This window comes from Falco peregrinus, chromosome 3, assembly GCF_023634155.1.
Source record: "Falco peregrinus isolate bFalPer1 chromosome 3, bFalPer1.pri, whole genome shotgun sequence".
Classification (NCBI taxonomy): Eukaryota; Metazoa; Chordata; class Aves; order Falconiformes; family Falconidae; genus Falco; species Falco peregrinus.
Window position 1 is genome coordinate 13,159,381 of NC_073723.1, and position 13,876 is coordinate 13,173,256.

Below are 13,876 nucleotides of genomic sequence, written 5' to 3' on the forward strand. Positions count from 1 at the left end.
TTGAACTAAAGCATCCAAGAAGGTGTTAGACCTCTGAGCTCAAAGGCTGGATACTCTGCAGGATTCTCTGATGATCCAGCTCTTTCAAGGACTACAATTCATTCAGGAGCTTGGATGGGTGCGTGGAACTTCATCTTAGTTTCCTCTTTGCCAGGTTCGGTTCTGGGTTTGGTTTTTTTGTTTGTTCATTGGTTTTTTTTCTCTTTTATTCATAAAAGACATCCCCACAAAAAAGGCAGTCTGCGATTGAAGTCTTAATACGTTATCTTTGTCATCTTGCAGGCTTCCCTACAGACTCTTCAGACCACCTAACAAAATGGTTGCCACAGCTCAGGAAGTAGAAGCAACTTTCTTTTGCCTTCAGAGACACTCAGTACCTCTGTCCAGACTTCCCAGGCACCTTTGCACCTGTTGCCCCTTTTGTCCTCAGATTTCCAGCTCATGCCCACCACAGTTATGCAGCGCCTCAATACGATCTGTGACACCCTGCTGTGTACCACAATCAGCCAGCACCTTCCCAGCCTGACACCAGGCAGGTGACCAGGGCAGAGCAAATAATCAAGTCCTCTTTCCCTCCCTCCTCAAAAGAAAGCTCCATACATATCTATCAGGAATCTGCAGTGACAGCATGGAATAGTATTAAAAAAAAAAAGACAAACCCACAAGTGATTTGTAGACATTCTTAGATTCCCAGGGGAAATAGATGGTCTTTTTCATGCGGTTAGACAAACTGGGGATTTTATAACATCAGGAAAATAAAAAAACACCATGCACTCACAATCCTATGGACAACTGCATGTAAATGTGTGTGTAATAATTATAACAGGGCACGTCTGCCATCTTCAGGAGTCAAACAGGAGCTGCACACCAATGTTCAAAAAAAACAGCTTTGTTTTTTCCCAGAGTTGTGGGAAGCAACAACTGGTGTAAGGATCCAGGAATTTCTGGGCTTTCACACAGCCTGGGGCTGCAGCCAAGCAGGACTGGGGCAGGGACAGACTCTGAGCTGTGTGCCCCTCTTTCACAGTACCATGGGTCCTGGTCTTCGCTGGCAGCGCTGATACTGTTAGAAAAAGAATAAAAGGAAATACTAGTGCTAGGAGGGTTAGACTAGCAGCAAGTCAGGCTGCTGAGGATGAAAAGAGCACTCCCTTGTGTTTATCGGTGAGCTGTTCAAAGAAGAAATACTTAATTCACGGCCTGGGTGGATTTGATGGGGTGACCATCAGACTTTCCCCTTGTCCATATTCCTCCCTAACACAAGGAACCAAACCCTACAGGGGAAATCACTGGGGATTTAAAAAGTAGCCTTAAATATCTCTGAATAAGGAACAGCAGATTTTGAGAACCTTGGTTATAAGTGAAATGATCTGAAAAAATGTGATGAAGCAAAAGTCAATAGATGCAGAAAGAATGCATTGGCTTGGTTTTGTTTGGTTTTTTTCTTTTTAAACAGAAGTTCAAGAGTCCAAGGGGAAGCACTTAAGATATCCACAGAAGAAATACGATTTGCAAAATCACCCCCTCACCAAATTCTCCACTGGTGTAAATCAGGGAAATGTCATTAACTTCAGCAGACTTAGTCCAGCTGACCCTCCATTACTCATCCCACAGCCAATGATCAAGAGCAATGATCCAGCAACACACCCGCACACCTTCCTTTCAATTTGAAATAGTACCTGGTGTCCCAAGAGCTAAACTGCGTGAGACCAGATCTGTGAAGGCTATTACTGCAAAGTGCTAAGTTCCTGAAATTTCAGAAAAACCCTAAATAAAGCAAGAAACCATGGCAAATAGAATTTGGCAGAAAGGCCTGTTTTATTTCACACCAGTGTGTACTGAGAAGTGGTCAAAGGATGTGAGGAATGGGAGAGATCTTCAATCAACGCACAAAAGCAAACATTTGCACTTCACTTTGGAATGTGGCTGAACTCACCCTCATCTCTGAGAAGTGGCATTTCTGTGACAAGCCTGAATTGTTTACAGTACAAGCTGATGTGGGTTGAAGTGTCAAAACTGCACCCAGCCTATAGTGGAGAGACCGCCAGCTAAAGAGAAGCATGCCGTGGTACAGACATAGCAGATAAAAACAATACCAAACAAAACCATCAAAAAGTCCCTTTGGTTTCAAGACACATAAAAAAAAAATTAATTGGACATTGCCTTTTATTAGACTACAGATAATACAGATAATAATAAAGGCAAATAAGCACTTGGATACCTGAAAGAGGCCAAAGCACTGTAATATGCCCACATACCTTGCAGCCACATGCCACAAGTGCCACAGAGGGACTCACACATGCAGATAAATCGCTGAAGATGTTTATTAAAAGAACATTTCGTCCTTGATTTAAATACAACAGCTCCACTCAGGATAGTAATGGGAGTGGAGAGCCCTGTTCACAGGGTGCAACCGCAGCCTCACTGGCTCCGGTGAAATGCGTAAGGCCAGCCTTGTTCTAAAGAATTTGGATTTTTTTCCACCCATATGAACACTTTGCCCAAGGGTAGGAGGGGAGGATGTAGTGGCTGAGGGGACCTGCTGGTAGCTCTGAAAGTTGCAGTCAGGTAGGAGAGGCACTTAACACAAATACCACCACCACAAACCAAGCCCTTCCTTGGTCCAGTGGGCAGCCTCGCTCAAGTGCCTTCACAGGTTGACCTACTGGGCATGCCCAATTGTCACCTCCCACATTATATAAACTGCCCCGCAAGGGAAAAAAAAAACGTATTCACCACAAGAGAGGCTGTTCCAAAATGAAGATTTTCCTTGTCCTCCTGCTAGGAGCAGTTCTGTGCTTGGACTCAGGTAAGACAGCATGGAGAGTCTGTCCCACATCCCCTCCAGCAGATCTTCAGTTGGGAGAAAAAACTAATGATGGGGTTTGGCAGTGAGGAAAGAAATGCTGACATAGTTGTCGTATGAAGACATTTGCTTTTTGATAGGATGTCCTGGGTGTTGCATGGAAAAAATGCAGCCCCACCCTGCTGATGGTGTGATCCTAGTGCTGGGCAGAGCAGCTCCCAAGAAAGATAAATCCTATAGAAAACTGAACATAGTTGAAATCAAAGTTATTTAAGCCAAACGATATAGTTATGTGTATGTAGGGTTTTTTTTAAGTGGGGTGGGAGGATTAATTTTCTTCTTCCCAGGCTATCAAAATTGCAACATTTCTGCAAAGGTAAGTTTTGTTCCAACTTGTTTTCTGAGTCTTCATTTCAGAAGTGGCCCCACAAATTGTCAGAATTTTAATGGGACAGAAAAAGGCAGAATGCCATGGCATGTTATTTTATAAACTGGATGGGTGGAATTTGGACACCATCAGGTTTTTCTAACCTCCATGGGAAGAAGCGGTTTTAAGTGAGCTCTTCCCTATTTACCAGACAACAGAAGAAGCAGATCTGAGCAGAAATGTTTCTCAGCAGAAGATGCTGAAGAACAGGCTGGGAAGGGTCTTGTACAGTCCTGGCCAGACCTTTTCCTCTGCCAGATTCCATTAGAGTGCTCTGAAGTTTAACTGTCATTGCATTAAATGTGAAAGCAGAGTATAGCATTACAGGCAAACTGGGGTTTGGCTCCTTGCCTCTATGGCTACATCAGTCATTTGTACCAGAATGGCTTGGACAGAGGGAGACCAAGTGCCTCAAATCACTTCTTGTTCCTGCTCTGAATAACACTGATTTCTAAATAGGGCTTTTCTGTGTCCTAGAAGAGTATTTTAGGCATTAGGGTATTGACTTGAGGTATTCATGATACAAGCCTGGTGGTCATGAGTTTAAAGTACGTACATATCTATATATCTGTACGTTAACTCTCACACTTGCAAGGCTCCACTGATGCCCTGGGGCACAGGTGGGTAATAGGAACAGGTAATTGCACAATGCTTTCACTCCTCTGGGGAATATTTTTAATCATGGCTAGACACCTGTAAGCTGCAATGTTTATTCTGCCTTTGCTTGATGGGCATAGCAGCACAGCAGATGTTAACAGCACTGACTTGTAACCCCCATAGAGTGGCATGTCCATAAGGGGCTGGAAACACGTGGTGACCTGAATTTCAGAGGGAGGTGAAAGCCATGTTTTCACCTTGCTTTTTAAGAGGGGGTGATGGAGAGAACATGCCACAGGCTGGTCAAACTGAGACAACAGGCTGGAAGAGACCTTGCAAATGGCCTACTCCATCCCACCTTCACCCCCTCTTCCCTCTGGGCTTTCCTTCTTTCATCCAACCCTGGCAATGCCTCAGCATAAGGCTCAGAAGCAGACAAAAAATATCAGCCTGTCCTCCTGGGGGCTTCATGCCTTCATCTCAGTTCAGGAGGTGTGAATATCACCAAGAGCTTGTTCCAGACAGGAACGGAGATAGGCATCCCAAACACAGAGGAAGAAGTACTTCCTATTGACTGATGAGACCAGTCAATGAGACCAGCTACCCAGCTGGTCTCTTTTTGCTCCCTCGCTGCAATGTCTGCAGCTGAAACATCTTCAGCACCTGCAAAACTTGACCCTCACTCCAAGCAAGCATACTATTCTCTAGCAAAACCAGAAAAAAACATTGTTTTCCCAATAACAGAGGTGCTGTCTTCCCTTGAGGACCCACAGGAATGGTCCTGTTTCCCAGTGCAAGCCCTAAGTCGAGTTCCCTGGAGAGCTTCAATTTCTTATAACCCTTCCTGGTCTTTTTCAGGTTCTTCTTTGCAGTGTTACAGCTGCACATGGCAGCTGAGAAACTCCAACTGTCAGAAGAAAGTGGACTGCAAGACTACGGAAATGTGCAAGACAGATGTGATCAGTAAGGCAAAGTAGGGGTGGGCAATATCTTAGTCATGACGTTAGAGCCAGGTGTGGTCCGAGCCTCAGGTGTCCAAGCCTGATTCTAGATATGCCAGCTGGTGTGGGCCAGCAAAGCTCAGTGTGCAGCAGGAAGAGAAAAGCCATCTTGGAAGAAAAGGTGATAAGGGAGGTTTCAGATGACTTTCATGTTAAGTAGAAATGACAGAAGAAAAATGTTTATCCCTTAGTGATAGCTGGTCTTCTGGTAATGATGCTGGCTGTCACCAAGTCCTCTCCCCACACTGACAATGAAGGTGTGATTACAGTCATATTAACATGAGCATGCTGTACCCCATAAATTCCTCGGTGTTTGCCACTAGATCATGCTAAAAACTGAGCAATATGGCCAGTACAATGCCAGTACCGGGAAAGAATCTCAAGAGGGTGCAGCTGCATTTGACATTGCAAATACCTACAAATGTCTCTCACCTGTACAAAATTAGGTTTATTTCTCTTTAATAACACCAAAACTAATTTTTTTTCAAGGGCAATAGTTAAGTTTATGGCTTTGAAAAAAAAATGGAACATGAATTAAAATGTGAGGGGCTGAGTCTGGTGAAAACTAGTCATGAAGTTAGGAGCATTCAATGACAGAGCTGACTTTAGGTGAATTCAGTGAAAAGGACATAGTTTCACCTAGGCCCATCTACAGCCAGCTCTGAATGCAGCCATCTGTGTGTCTCTGGGTAAACTCCTTTAACAGATTATGACTTAATTCTCCCATTATAGATTGGGCAAAAAAATGTTTGCCTTGTCCAGATCTGTGGTGACAGCTCAGTTGCTCTTAGAGCTGGGGCACAAACCCCATCACTGGCATGCCCAAACTTGTATCTAATAGGCAGTAAACGTAATACTTCCAGTAGCTATTGTTCTTGTTGGAAATTAAGCAAACCCATGACCATGCATTCACATGCAGGAGAGCAAACACATTGTATAATCCCCTGGCCCTATACACTGAATTTGCATCTGTCAAAGGCTTGGTGTCCAGAATAGGTGGTGCAAGATCAGGAGATCTCACGCAGACTGTAATCTGCTGGTAACCAGAGGTTACTCAGTATCAACCAGCCACAGAAAAAAAGGCTGTGCCTCTCAGAAACAAATCAAACAATAGCTCTTTCATCTGTGAAATGGGGATAGCCATGTTTCCATAACTTCCCTGGGTGTTCAAAGTCTCTGTGCAACGAAGATATATGGGATACGAGGAAAGATTACCCACATGCTTGCTCCTCATCCATTAGTAGCTTAGGCTCCCCTGGGGAGGTGTCAATGGCTACTTTCATTATTAATTAAATTATTAGAATTTCTGTAGTTGGTGCTGGTTTAGAAACCCCCGAGAACTGTGCTGTGGAGTACACTGCCTTAAGCAAACACCTGTGGCTGAAACTCTTCCCCCACTGCTGACACCTCAAAAATACAACGTGCTAGAGTAAACCATGCAGCTGTTTGGAACCACTCATGCTTTTTTTTCCAAGTGAGCTCAGATAAGAATAACATCTCATTATTCAGTTCCATGAAGCTTTGCTTGCCTTGCCTTGAGTCCATGTAGTAATGGTCCTACTTTCCTTCCAGAGATCATAGGGTTCATCAAAATCATCAACAAGGGCTGCGACTCGTCATGTAGTGAGTCCTATCAGGACTTCAGCAGAGGCAGCAGGAATATCTCCTGCTGCAGCAGCGACCTCTGCAATGCCAATGCAGCAGGCAGTGTGAGGTGCAGCTATGGGATGGCAGCAGGGATAGCAGCCAGCGTGCTCTGGACCTTCCTGAACATCAGACTGTGAGGACCAAAGAGGAATTCCATGACCTCAAAAGTCTTGGAGCACCCCGCCTGTAACAGAAATTGTAACTGAGAGCAATGGTGGTTTGTTGGGCACGTCGCATCCCTGGAGCTGATGGTAGATCTTTGCCGTATGATAGCTTCTTTATTACTGTTATTGTATTGTTGTAGTGTTACCAGATAAGAAAACATGTGTTCATACTATCTGCATAACGCCTAAAATATACTTATTTCTGAAGCAAGTGTGAGCGTGTTACCTGCATATCACTTAGTCATGTACTTCTGCACCCAGCAGCAACTGCAGGTAGGTGTGTTGCATGTCTGGCCAATGTTTGGTCTTGGCCATTGCTGTGTAATGATGGTATGTGCTGAGAGGTGCCATCACAGAGCAGAACAGAGGTGGCAACTGTACCTCTAAAGCTTGAGGGGCTCTGGCCTATGACAAACTGTGGAGGGCACATACCCCAAGGAAGCCCGTGAAGAGCAATCACACCTGAAGGGGAACTTGCTTGTGACCTAAAGAGCCTGCGACCCTGCACCTAGTTAGCTACCATACCAGACAAAAACAGTGCTCACCTTCCCTGCCACATGTGCATACAGGCATTCATACACCTACGAATAGCTGTACATCCCTGAGAGAGTAGGCAGGACTGCACATCCAGGTAGCTGGAGCACCATGCTGGGCAATAACCATTGCATTGAAGTGGAAAGGATGTCTCCATGGTGTCTTGGTCAACCACTCCAGTTCTGGGATTGCCAGTCTCCATCCTGGCCATAGTGGCATCCTTTGAAGGACCCATCTCCCACAGGCAGGTTCTCAAGCTTTTGTCTCCAAATTCCTCCTTGATCCGTTCCACATACCACAGCCTGGAAAACAGGCCCTGTCACAAGGTTGAAGAGGTGTTTACCTTTCAGAGAAGGTGGTGTTGCCTAGCAGATTAGGGAGAGTGGAGAAAGTAAACATCAGAGCTCGCATTTTCCCTTCTGGGTACCTTGTTGTGGAGGTGAGCACACACCTGTGGGCACACACCCACTTCAACCCCCAGGTGAGACACAGTCAGTGAGAGATGGGGAGGAAGGCAATGTGGGGTTAAAAGACGAAGAAAAGCAGGAGTAGGGGAGGTAGAGAAAGGCACAGGGCTGACTTCTCCTGAGGTGCTCTCAAGGACAGGGCTGGGAGTGCTGAAGAGTAGGGTGAGATTGGTGTTTCCTGCAGATTTTTTAAGATCATGAGGATACCCACAGAGTCATTTATTCCCTCCCTTGTAAGAGGAATTTCCCTTCACCCACTGATCTTTCCCCCTTCCTCGAAGTCCCTGCTGAAGCCAGAGTGGCTTTCTCTGCTCATCACAGGTAGAAGATTTGGGTCACATCTGAGGAAGGAGAAGCTTAGTGCAGTCTCTGGCACTGGTGCAATCATCATGTTTTGACCATCTTTACTGGTGTAATGAATGTGGCAATCATACAAGATCTGAATATGGAAAACCATTTCAAGGCCTCTCTGTTGCTGATACCAATGAGGTGTTTGTGTGCAAGGAAGACTGGGTTTAACATCTCTTTCATACAGTTATAGCCCCTCTCCATACTTACAGATTCTAAATTAGTTTGCCTTCTCCAGATAGCTTATTTTATGGATATAAGCTTGGGTGTTCCCACCTTGCATTGGGAGATCCTGTACAGTGTTTGGCAAAGGCAGCAGAGAAAGTGCCATACAAAGCTGCCTGAAAGAAACTCTCAAATAAAGCCTCCAAGCAACATATATATGAAGAGACCTAAAAAACAAGGTAGAAAACTGTGTTCCATGTGCTTCCTCCCAATATACAACAAAAGAAGACGAGGCTGGTGTCAGCAGAGTGTACAGATGGGCCTGGGAGAGCCCTGTATGAGAGTGACAAGACAGGGTGGACCCATGAAGTCAAGGAGCTGTGAAGTCAGGACAGCAGTGGGTGGAGGACTAAAAGGGGAGGGAGATTGGCCAAGAGCCCCATTAATCCACTTTCATACCCTAAGAACTGTTGGAGCTGCAAAGGATGTGCAGCCACAGGCTGAAATAACAAAGAAGCATTTACCTGGATGGAGATGAGTCATCTGGGGGACCCATAGCCATGGGACAAGGGCCAGCATCAAATTTTGGATTAAGTCAATGGGATGTCAGAAGATAATTACACTGTCTGTTATTGTGAAAGAGAAACGTATATAAATCCTTGGGAGGCAAAGGATTACCAAGCTGCTAATTGTGGGAAGCAAGGAAGGGGTTTCCCCGAAGGGAAATCCGTAATGAATCACCATCCTCATATGAGTTGATTCTGGTTATTGGGAGGGAGGATATAAGATATAGGACATGTGGGTGATTATCCTGGCTTTTGCAAACCCCCTGAACCTTAGTAACTGAAAAGGGGGCTCATCCAGCTGTACAACTCCTAGCCAGGCTGTTTTCTGCATGGGTAACCAGCTCTGTGACCTCTCCAGTCCAGGGGCTCATCTTCTTGCACTGTAAGAAGGTCCCTGACACACAACTGCCTTTTGCCCACTTTCTGAAACAATTCTCAGGCATTCAAGCATGTCCACATCCAGTGGCCTTTCTCAACAAGCAGTTTGGCTACAATGGCCCTTTCTGGAGCCTGGGAATTCAGCTGTACAAAAATGGCTAAAGCACCAAAGCCATTGAAGTCCCCACAGACATTGGATGAGACACAGCCTCTTCTGGCTTCTTGAAAGGTCAAACACATTTATCCCTGAAAATAAGAGAGGGGTCAAAAGTCTTTAGCATGAGTGGGGGCTGCTTAGCTGGGTTATAACATGTCGGTCTCATGTGGCAGCGACATCTGCTTGCTGGAGCTCGGTATTCAGGAGTCTCTTGCTGGAGCCAAGAGGGGACTTTCTCTTGCTCTGGTGGTTGAGACCTGATGTCTAGACCCTTACAGGCCGAAGGGACAATTCTTCCTCCCTGTACATATTCTAGAAGGAGTCTGTGACTCTGGAAGGAGTCCGTGATTCTCCTCTGGATTTATCTGGAGATATATCCTCCCTGTGGATATATCTGGAGGTTTTGCCTGCAGTGCTGGAGGTCATGAGGCTGAGATAGCTTGGGGAAGGTGCAACTGGGAGAGGCCATGACTGGGACAGACACAGTAGCCCCTGCAGGCACAGTGTGGCACCAACCACTGCTGCTTGATGGGTGCCTGGCATGGCACTTGCAATAGCATAAAACTTCACTGTCCATTCAGGTCACTGACAGACAGCCTCAAAAACAACCCTCTAAATTCTGGGAAGTGTTAGGAGGTGTCAAACTGGGGCGGATAAATGACTCAGCTGCGGTTCAGAACGTGGGCTGGGCCAGGGCAGGACCAGGAAGAGGACTGATTTCCCAAGTGCTGCAACTGCACATTGACAGAAAGGCTGACCTACCCTCCTGCCTTGTAAACCCCTAACAAACATCAACAGGGCTCAGTCCCTCCTGCTCTGATCTGCACCCCCAGTTCAGCAGCATGCTCTGTTGGTACAGGTGATCTGACATCATGCAACTATGCAAGCCCTGGTGAAAGGTTGATTTACTCTCTGGGTGCTGAAAAAAAGGCCAAAAAGCTGTTTTCTGGGTGACACAACTTTTATTTTAAAAACAAGGTTTCTTTTTTACCCAGGTAAGTTGTGTCTTGACATTGCTAGCTGAGCAGTTTTATCAGTTCTATCTTCTCCGCACTTGTCAAAAGGCCTAAAATTGAGGACAGGCTCTTTAAGCAACTCAATCCATCATGTATGCAAGAGATTTCTATTCCTCCAGGATCAAACTGCAGTTCATTTATTTAAATAATAAATAGCTGGACAATAAAATAGATGGTTTCTTCTTTTCAAGGGTAGCAGCTGCACTTTTCCAAAGGCTGCAGTTGTATTGGGGACTGAATGTAAACATTCATATCTCCAGTGAGGCTACCTCTTGCAGATGGGAAAAGCAACACGGTTCTGATCTAGAGTAACTGCTGTGGTACGATTTTTATGGTAGGAAACGTTACAGATATACATTCAGAATAAAAGTGTTGCTTATATAATTGTTACGATGCTGTATTTGCTACTGGTCGTATTAGCTAGTATTCATTGCCTCTGTGCATAGGGATTAGGGCATACAGTATTTCCCATGGCTCAGCAGAAGTTATACCCAGTGCCTGTACCTGGCCTGAAAAATGTCACCAAGGTCCCCTGAATTCAAGCCAATTTGTGGCAGCCGGTCAAAAACATTTGATCGCACTGGAGAAAGTCTCTGGGGCAGAGAGGCCAGATGAGCTGGCTTTTAAGGACCAGAAGTTCTTTGCTGTGCTTCACTTTTCCTTTGTGGCCTGGGGCAAGTTACACAGCACCTCCATACCTCTGCCTTGTACAGATGCTATCAGGTCCAATACATTGAAAGATGCTCAGATAGTGATTTTAATGGGGCCAGGAGAGAGACTTAGGCTAAAAATAAGCTCAAATAGAGTCAGCTAGCATAACAGAGCTGGGGAAGGATTACCCGCTAACAACCCACCCTGCACAGCCACATTCCTGCTCTGAATTATTCATATACTGTTGTGCAATGAGGCTTTTTGTGGTCCAAATAGACTGGAAAGAGAGCCTGCAGTTAGCTCTGCTCTTCCAGCTATTAAGCCACTGGACAGTCACTAAAAACAATCAAAAGACCTGCCCTTTGATTGCAGAACTTCCCTAAAGTAACTGTACCCATCACTCAACCAGGGCAAGGCTGGCTGAACGAGGCTGATGAAGCCAAGTTCGTTCCATGCCATCTTGATTAATCCCACTCCCATTCTGCCACTTGACAACTCTGTGTGGCAAAGAAATCCCTTGCTAGCTCATTTCTGACCTTACCTTGAGCTCTATTAATGTCATTCAAAGCTCAATCACAGAACTCTTTGCAAATCAGATGCTGCACCCATGACTACTCTGATGATGTTCCCAATTGACAGTTCCCATTGCAGCCCTGACCTCCTCCCTATATGGCTTCTCTGATTTCTTATCCACAAGCCCATATTATGGGAGCATTACCTTACGAAGTCACCAGCTTGTTAAAATACCTCTCATTATGTGTCTGTACCAGAATTTGTATATACTAGCTGTGTTCATCACTCACACTGAAATAGCCTTTATCCCCTTCACAGGCTTGTGTTCACCTCTGTCGGTGCTTCCCCATGTGAATCACTTAACGACACCATGACCCAGCCCTGGACCCTTTCACAACTCTGCTGGTGGCCCTCCATGGCTGGGGTAGTTTGACTACCTCCATATACCTCTCCGTCAATGGAGATGACAGGTATGGGGCTAAGTCAGGAAAAGAAAATGTTTTGCTTCTTTCTCTCTTGTTATTTTCATTAGAGATTCAATCTGGCCTGGAGGGAATTTGTGGAATGAGGACTTCACCCTGGACAAGTAAGTGAAAGTGGAGCGATGGGCAGGGAGGGGACTTGTTTTCATCAGGGGTCACTACATGTTGAGTATTTACAGGGACCCACCTGTCTTCCTGGGTGGCTGCGTGGTGCCACACGCACAGGTGCCTTCTGTCCAGACTAGTTGAGTCATCCACTCTGGACTTGCATTCAGCTGCATCCTTTAAACTTGCTTTCTGCAATGCAGCAAAGGTAGCATGTTTGCCTGCTCTCACAGACAAATTTAAGAGAAAATGATGTAATCTCTGCCTCTAACATCCAATGTTTCTGTAGTGAAGAGAAAAGCATTCATCCTCCTTAAAATACTGACATTCAGCCAGAGACTGTTTTTTTTTAACACTCACTCAACTGTCATAATTAAGAAAAGACGAAGGTGTGGCTAAAGTTTCAAATAGTCAGTTGAGATACATCTGACCTATTCAGTCCCTCTGCACAATAAATGAGCTTTATAAAAATAAAGTTAGACTTGACAGAAGAATTTGACTATTCAAAGTTTAAATGGGAACATTTAAAATAAAACAATTAAGTAAACAACCCTCTCTGCTCTTTCTCTTGATGCCATAGAGTCAGAGAATGGAAATCCTTTTCCAAGAGTGTAGTGCTCATGTGCAGTCACTGCTTCTGGACTGGCTCCAGTTGCCTTGTGGTAAGATGGCAGAGCATTTCACAACAGTTCTCACACCCATGTACCATCAAAGGAGACAGCTGTTTCCCTGCCCTTCATAATCCCATGCAGTTAATTCCTCTTTTTGCTGTTTTCGCAGCAAATACTCTGCTATGAAGTACTCTTCAAAAACAGCAGCTCTACCCTGCTTCCCCTCATCCTTCCCCCAGGAGGATGGAGAAAAAAAGCCTTTGCCTTTGCCATGGAGATCTATTGATGTGATGTCGTTCAGCATCCGTGGGAAGCAAAGAGTCTGAAGTCAGTTACAAGCATGTCTGTGTCAGAAGTGCTGCATGAGCTGCTCCTCCACTTTGAATCTATTCAAGAAGTGATGACCTGAAGAGCTGGCATTTGACACAGAGGCAATGAGAGAACAATCCTGGCATGAAGAAATATCCAGCAAACAAAAGCTATTCATGTCAGAGAGCAGGGGCATTCACAGCGTGAATGGAAAATTGCCCTAAATTCCCCACTCTGGAAGTTTGAGGACAACCCTTTCTCACCTTGCTAATGTAGCAAGAACTGCCATCTCAAAGCCCAGGGAAGTTGGGAAGGCCCAAGTCAAGAGCCTGACAGGAGCCCAAAGAAGCCAACAGAGAAACCGTCTTTGGCACCTGTGAACACAGAGGCTGCAAGCAGCACACCTGGAGGCAAGGGCGAGCATGTGTGGGCACGAGAGAGACAGTATTTGTTTTGCTGGCTGGCACCAGGTACTGGCATTAAAGACAACAAAAAACAGAGACATTTTCTAAGTCTTACAGTAGTTCCCACCCTATACTAAAAACGGCCTCTGAGGACAACAAAAATACTTCTTATCCCTCTTATCTCCTCCTGCTTCCTGGTCCACCCAATGTCCACATCCATCACAGGCACCAGGCACTGCCACAAAATTAACTGTCTTCCCTCACCCAAAGTGTGCCCTGTTCCTACCTCCCTCTCATTTCATCCTTGTCCCAGCCACACCCTTTCAACAACTGCTTCCATGACCTGGTTTTGGACAGGTTTGTGTCTGGAGGCCAGTCTCATCTGTTGCTTCCCCTAACACCTATGAGACCTGTGGTCACCATGTGGCCCTTTGCACAGACAGGATGGTTGTCTTGTTGAAAAGTTCTTGGAGACATTCAAATGGGCAGATAGACACATGTATGCATATATACAGTGTGACAGTTGAA

The 13,876-nt window shown here is 45.4% G+C and overlaps 1 protein-coding gene across 1 annotated transcript; it reads left to right on the forward strand.

Moving 5' to 3' along the window:
- The first annotated feature begins 2,711 nt into the window (after positions 1 to 2,711).
- On the forward strand, positions 2,712 to 6,854 carry LOC101916359 (prostate stem cell antigen-like). Its single transcript, XM_055800947.1, has 3 exons — positions 2,712 to 2,809; positions 4,689 to 4,793; positions 6,404 to 6,854. Exons 1-3 carry the CDS (start codon positions 2,758 to 2,760, stop codon positions 6,613 to 6,615), a joined length of 369 nt encoding a protein of 122 aa, XP_055656922.1. The 5' UTR covers positions 2,712 to 2,757; the 3' UTR covers positions 6,616 to 6,854.
- Positions 6,855 to 13,876: the final 7,022 nt, after the last annotated feature.

Coding starts and splice junctions, on each gene's coding strand:
- LOC101916359 (XM_055800947.1), top strand. CDS start 2,758: ATGAAGATTTTCCTTGTCCTCCTGCTAGGAGCAGTTCTGTGCTTGGAC. Junction 2,810..4,688: donor AGTTCTGTGCTTGGACTCAG/GTAAGACAGCAT, acceptor GGTCTTTTTCAG/GTTCTTCTTTGCAGTGTTAC. Junction 4,794..6,403: donor GTGCAAGACAGATGTGATCA/GTAAGGCAAAGT, acceptor CTTTCCTTCCAG/AGATCATAGGGTTCATCAAA.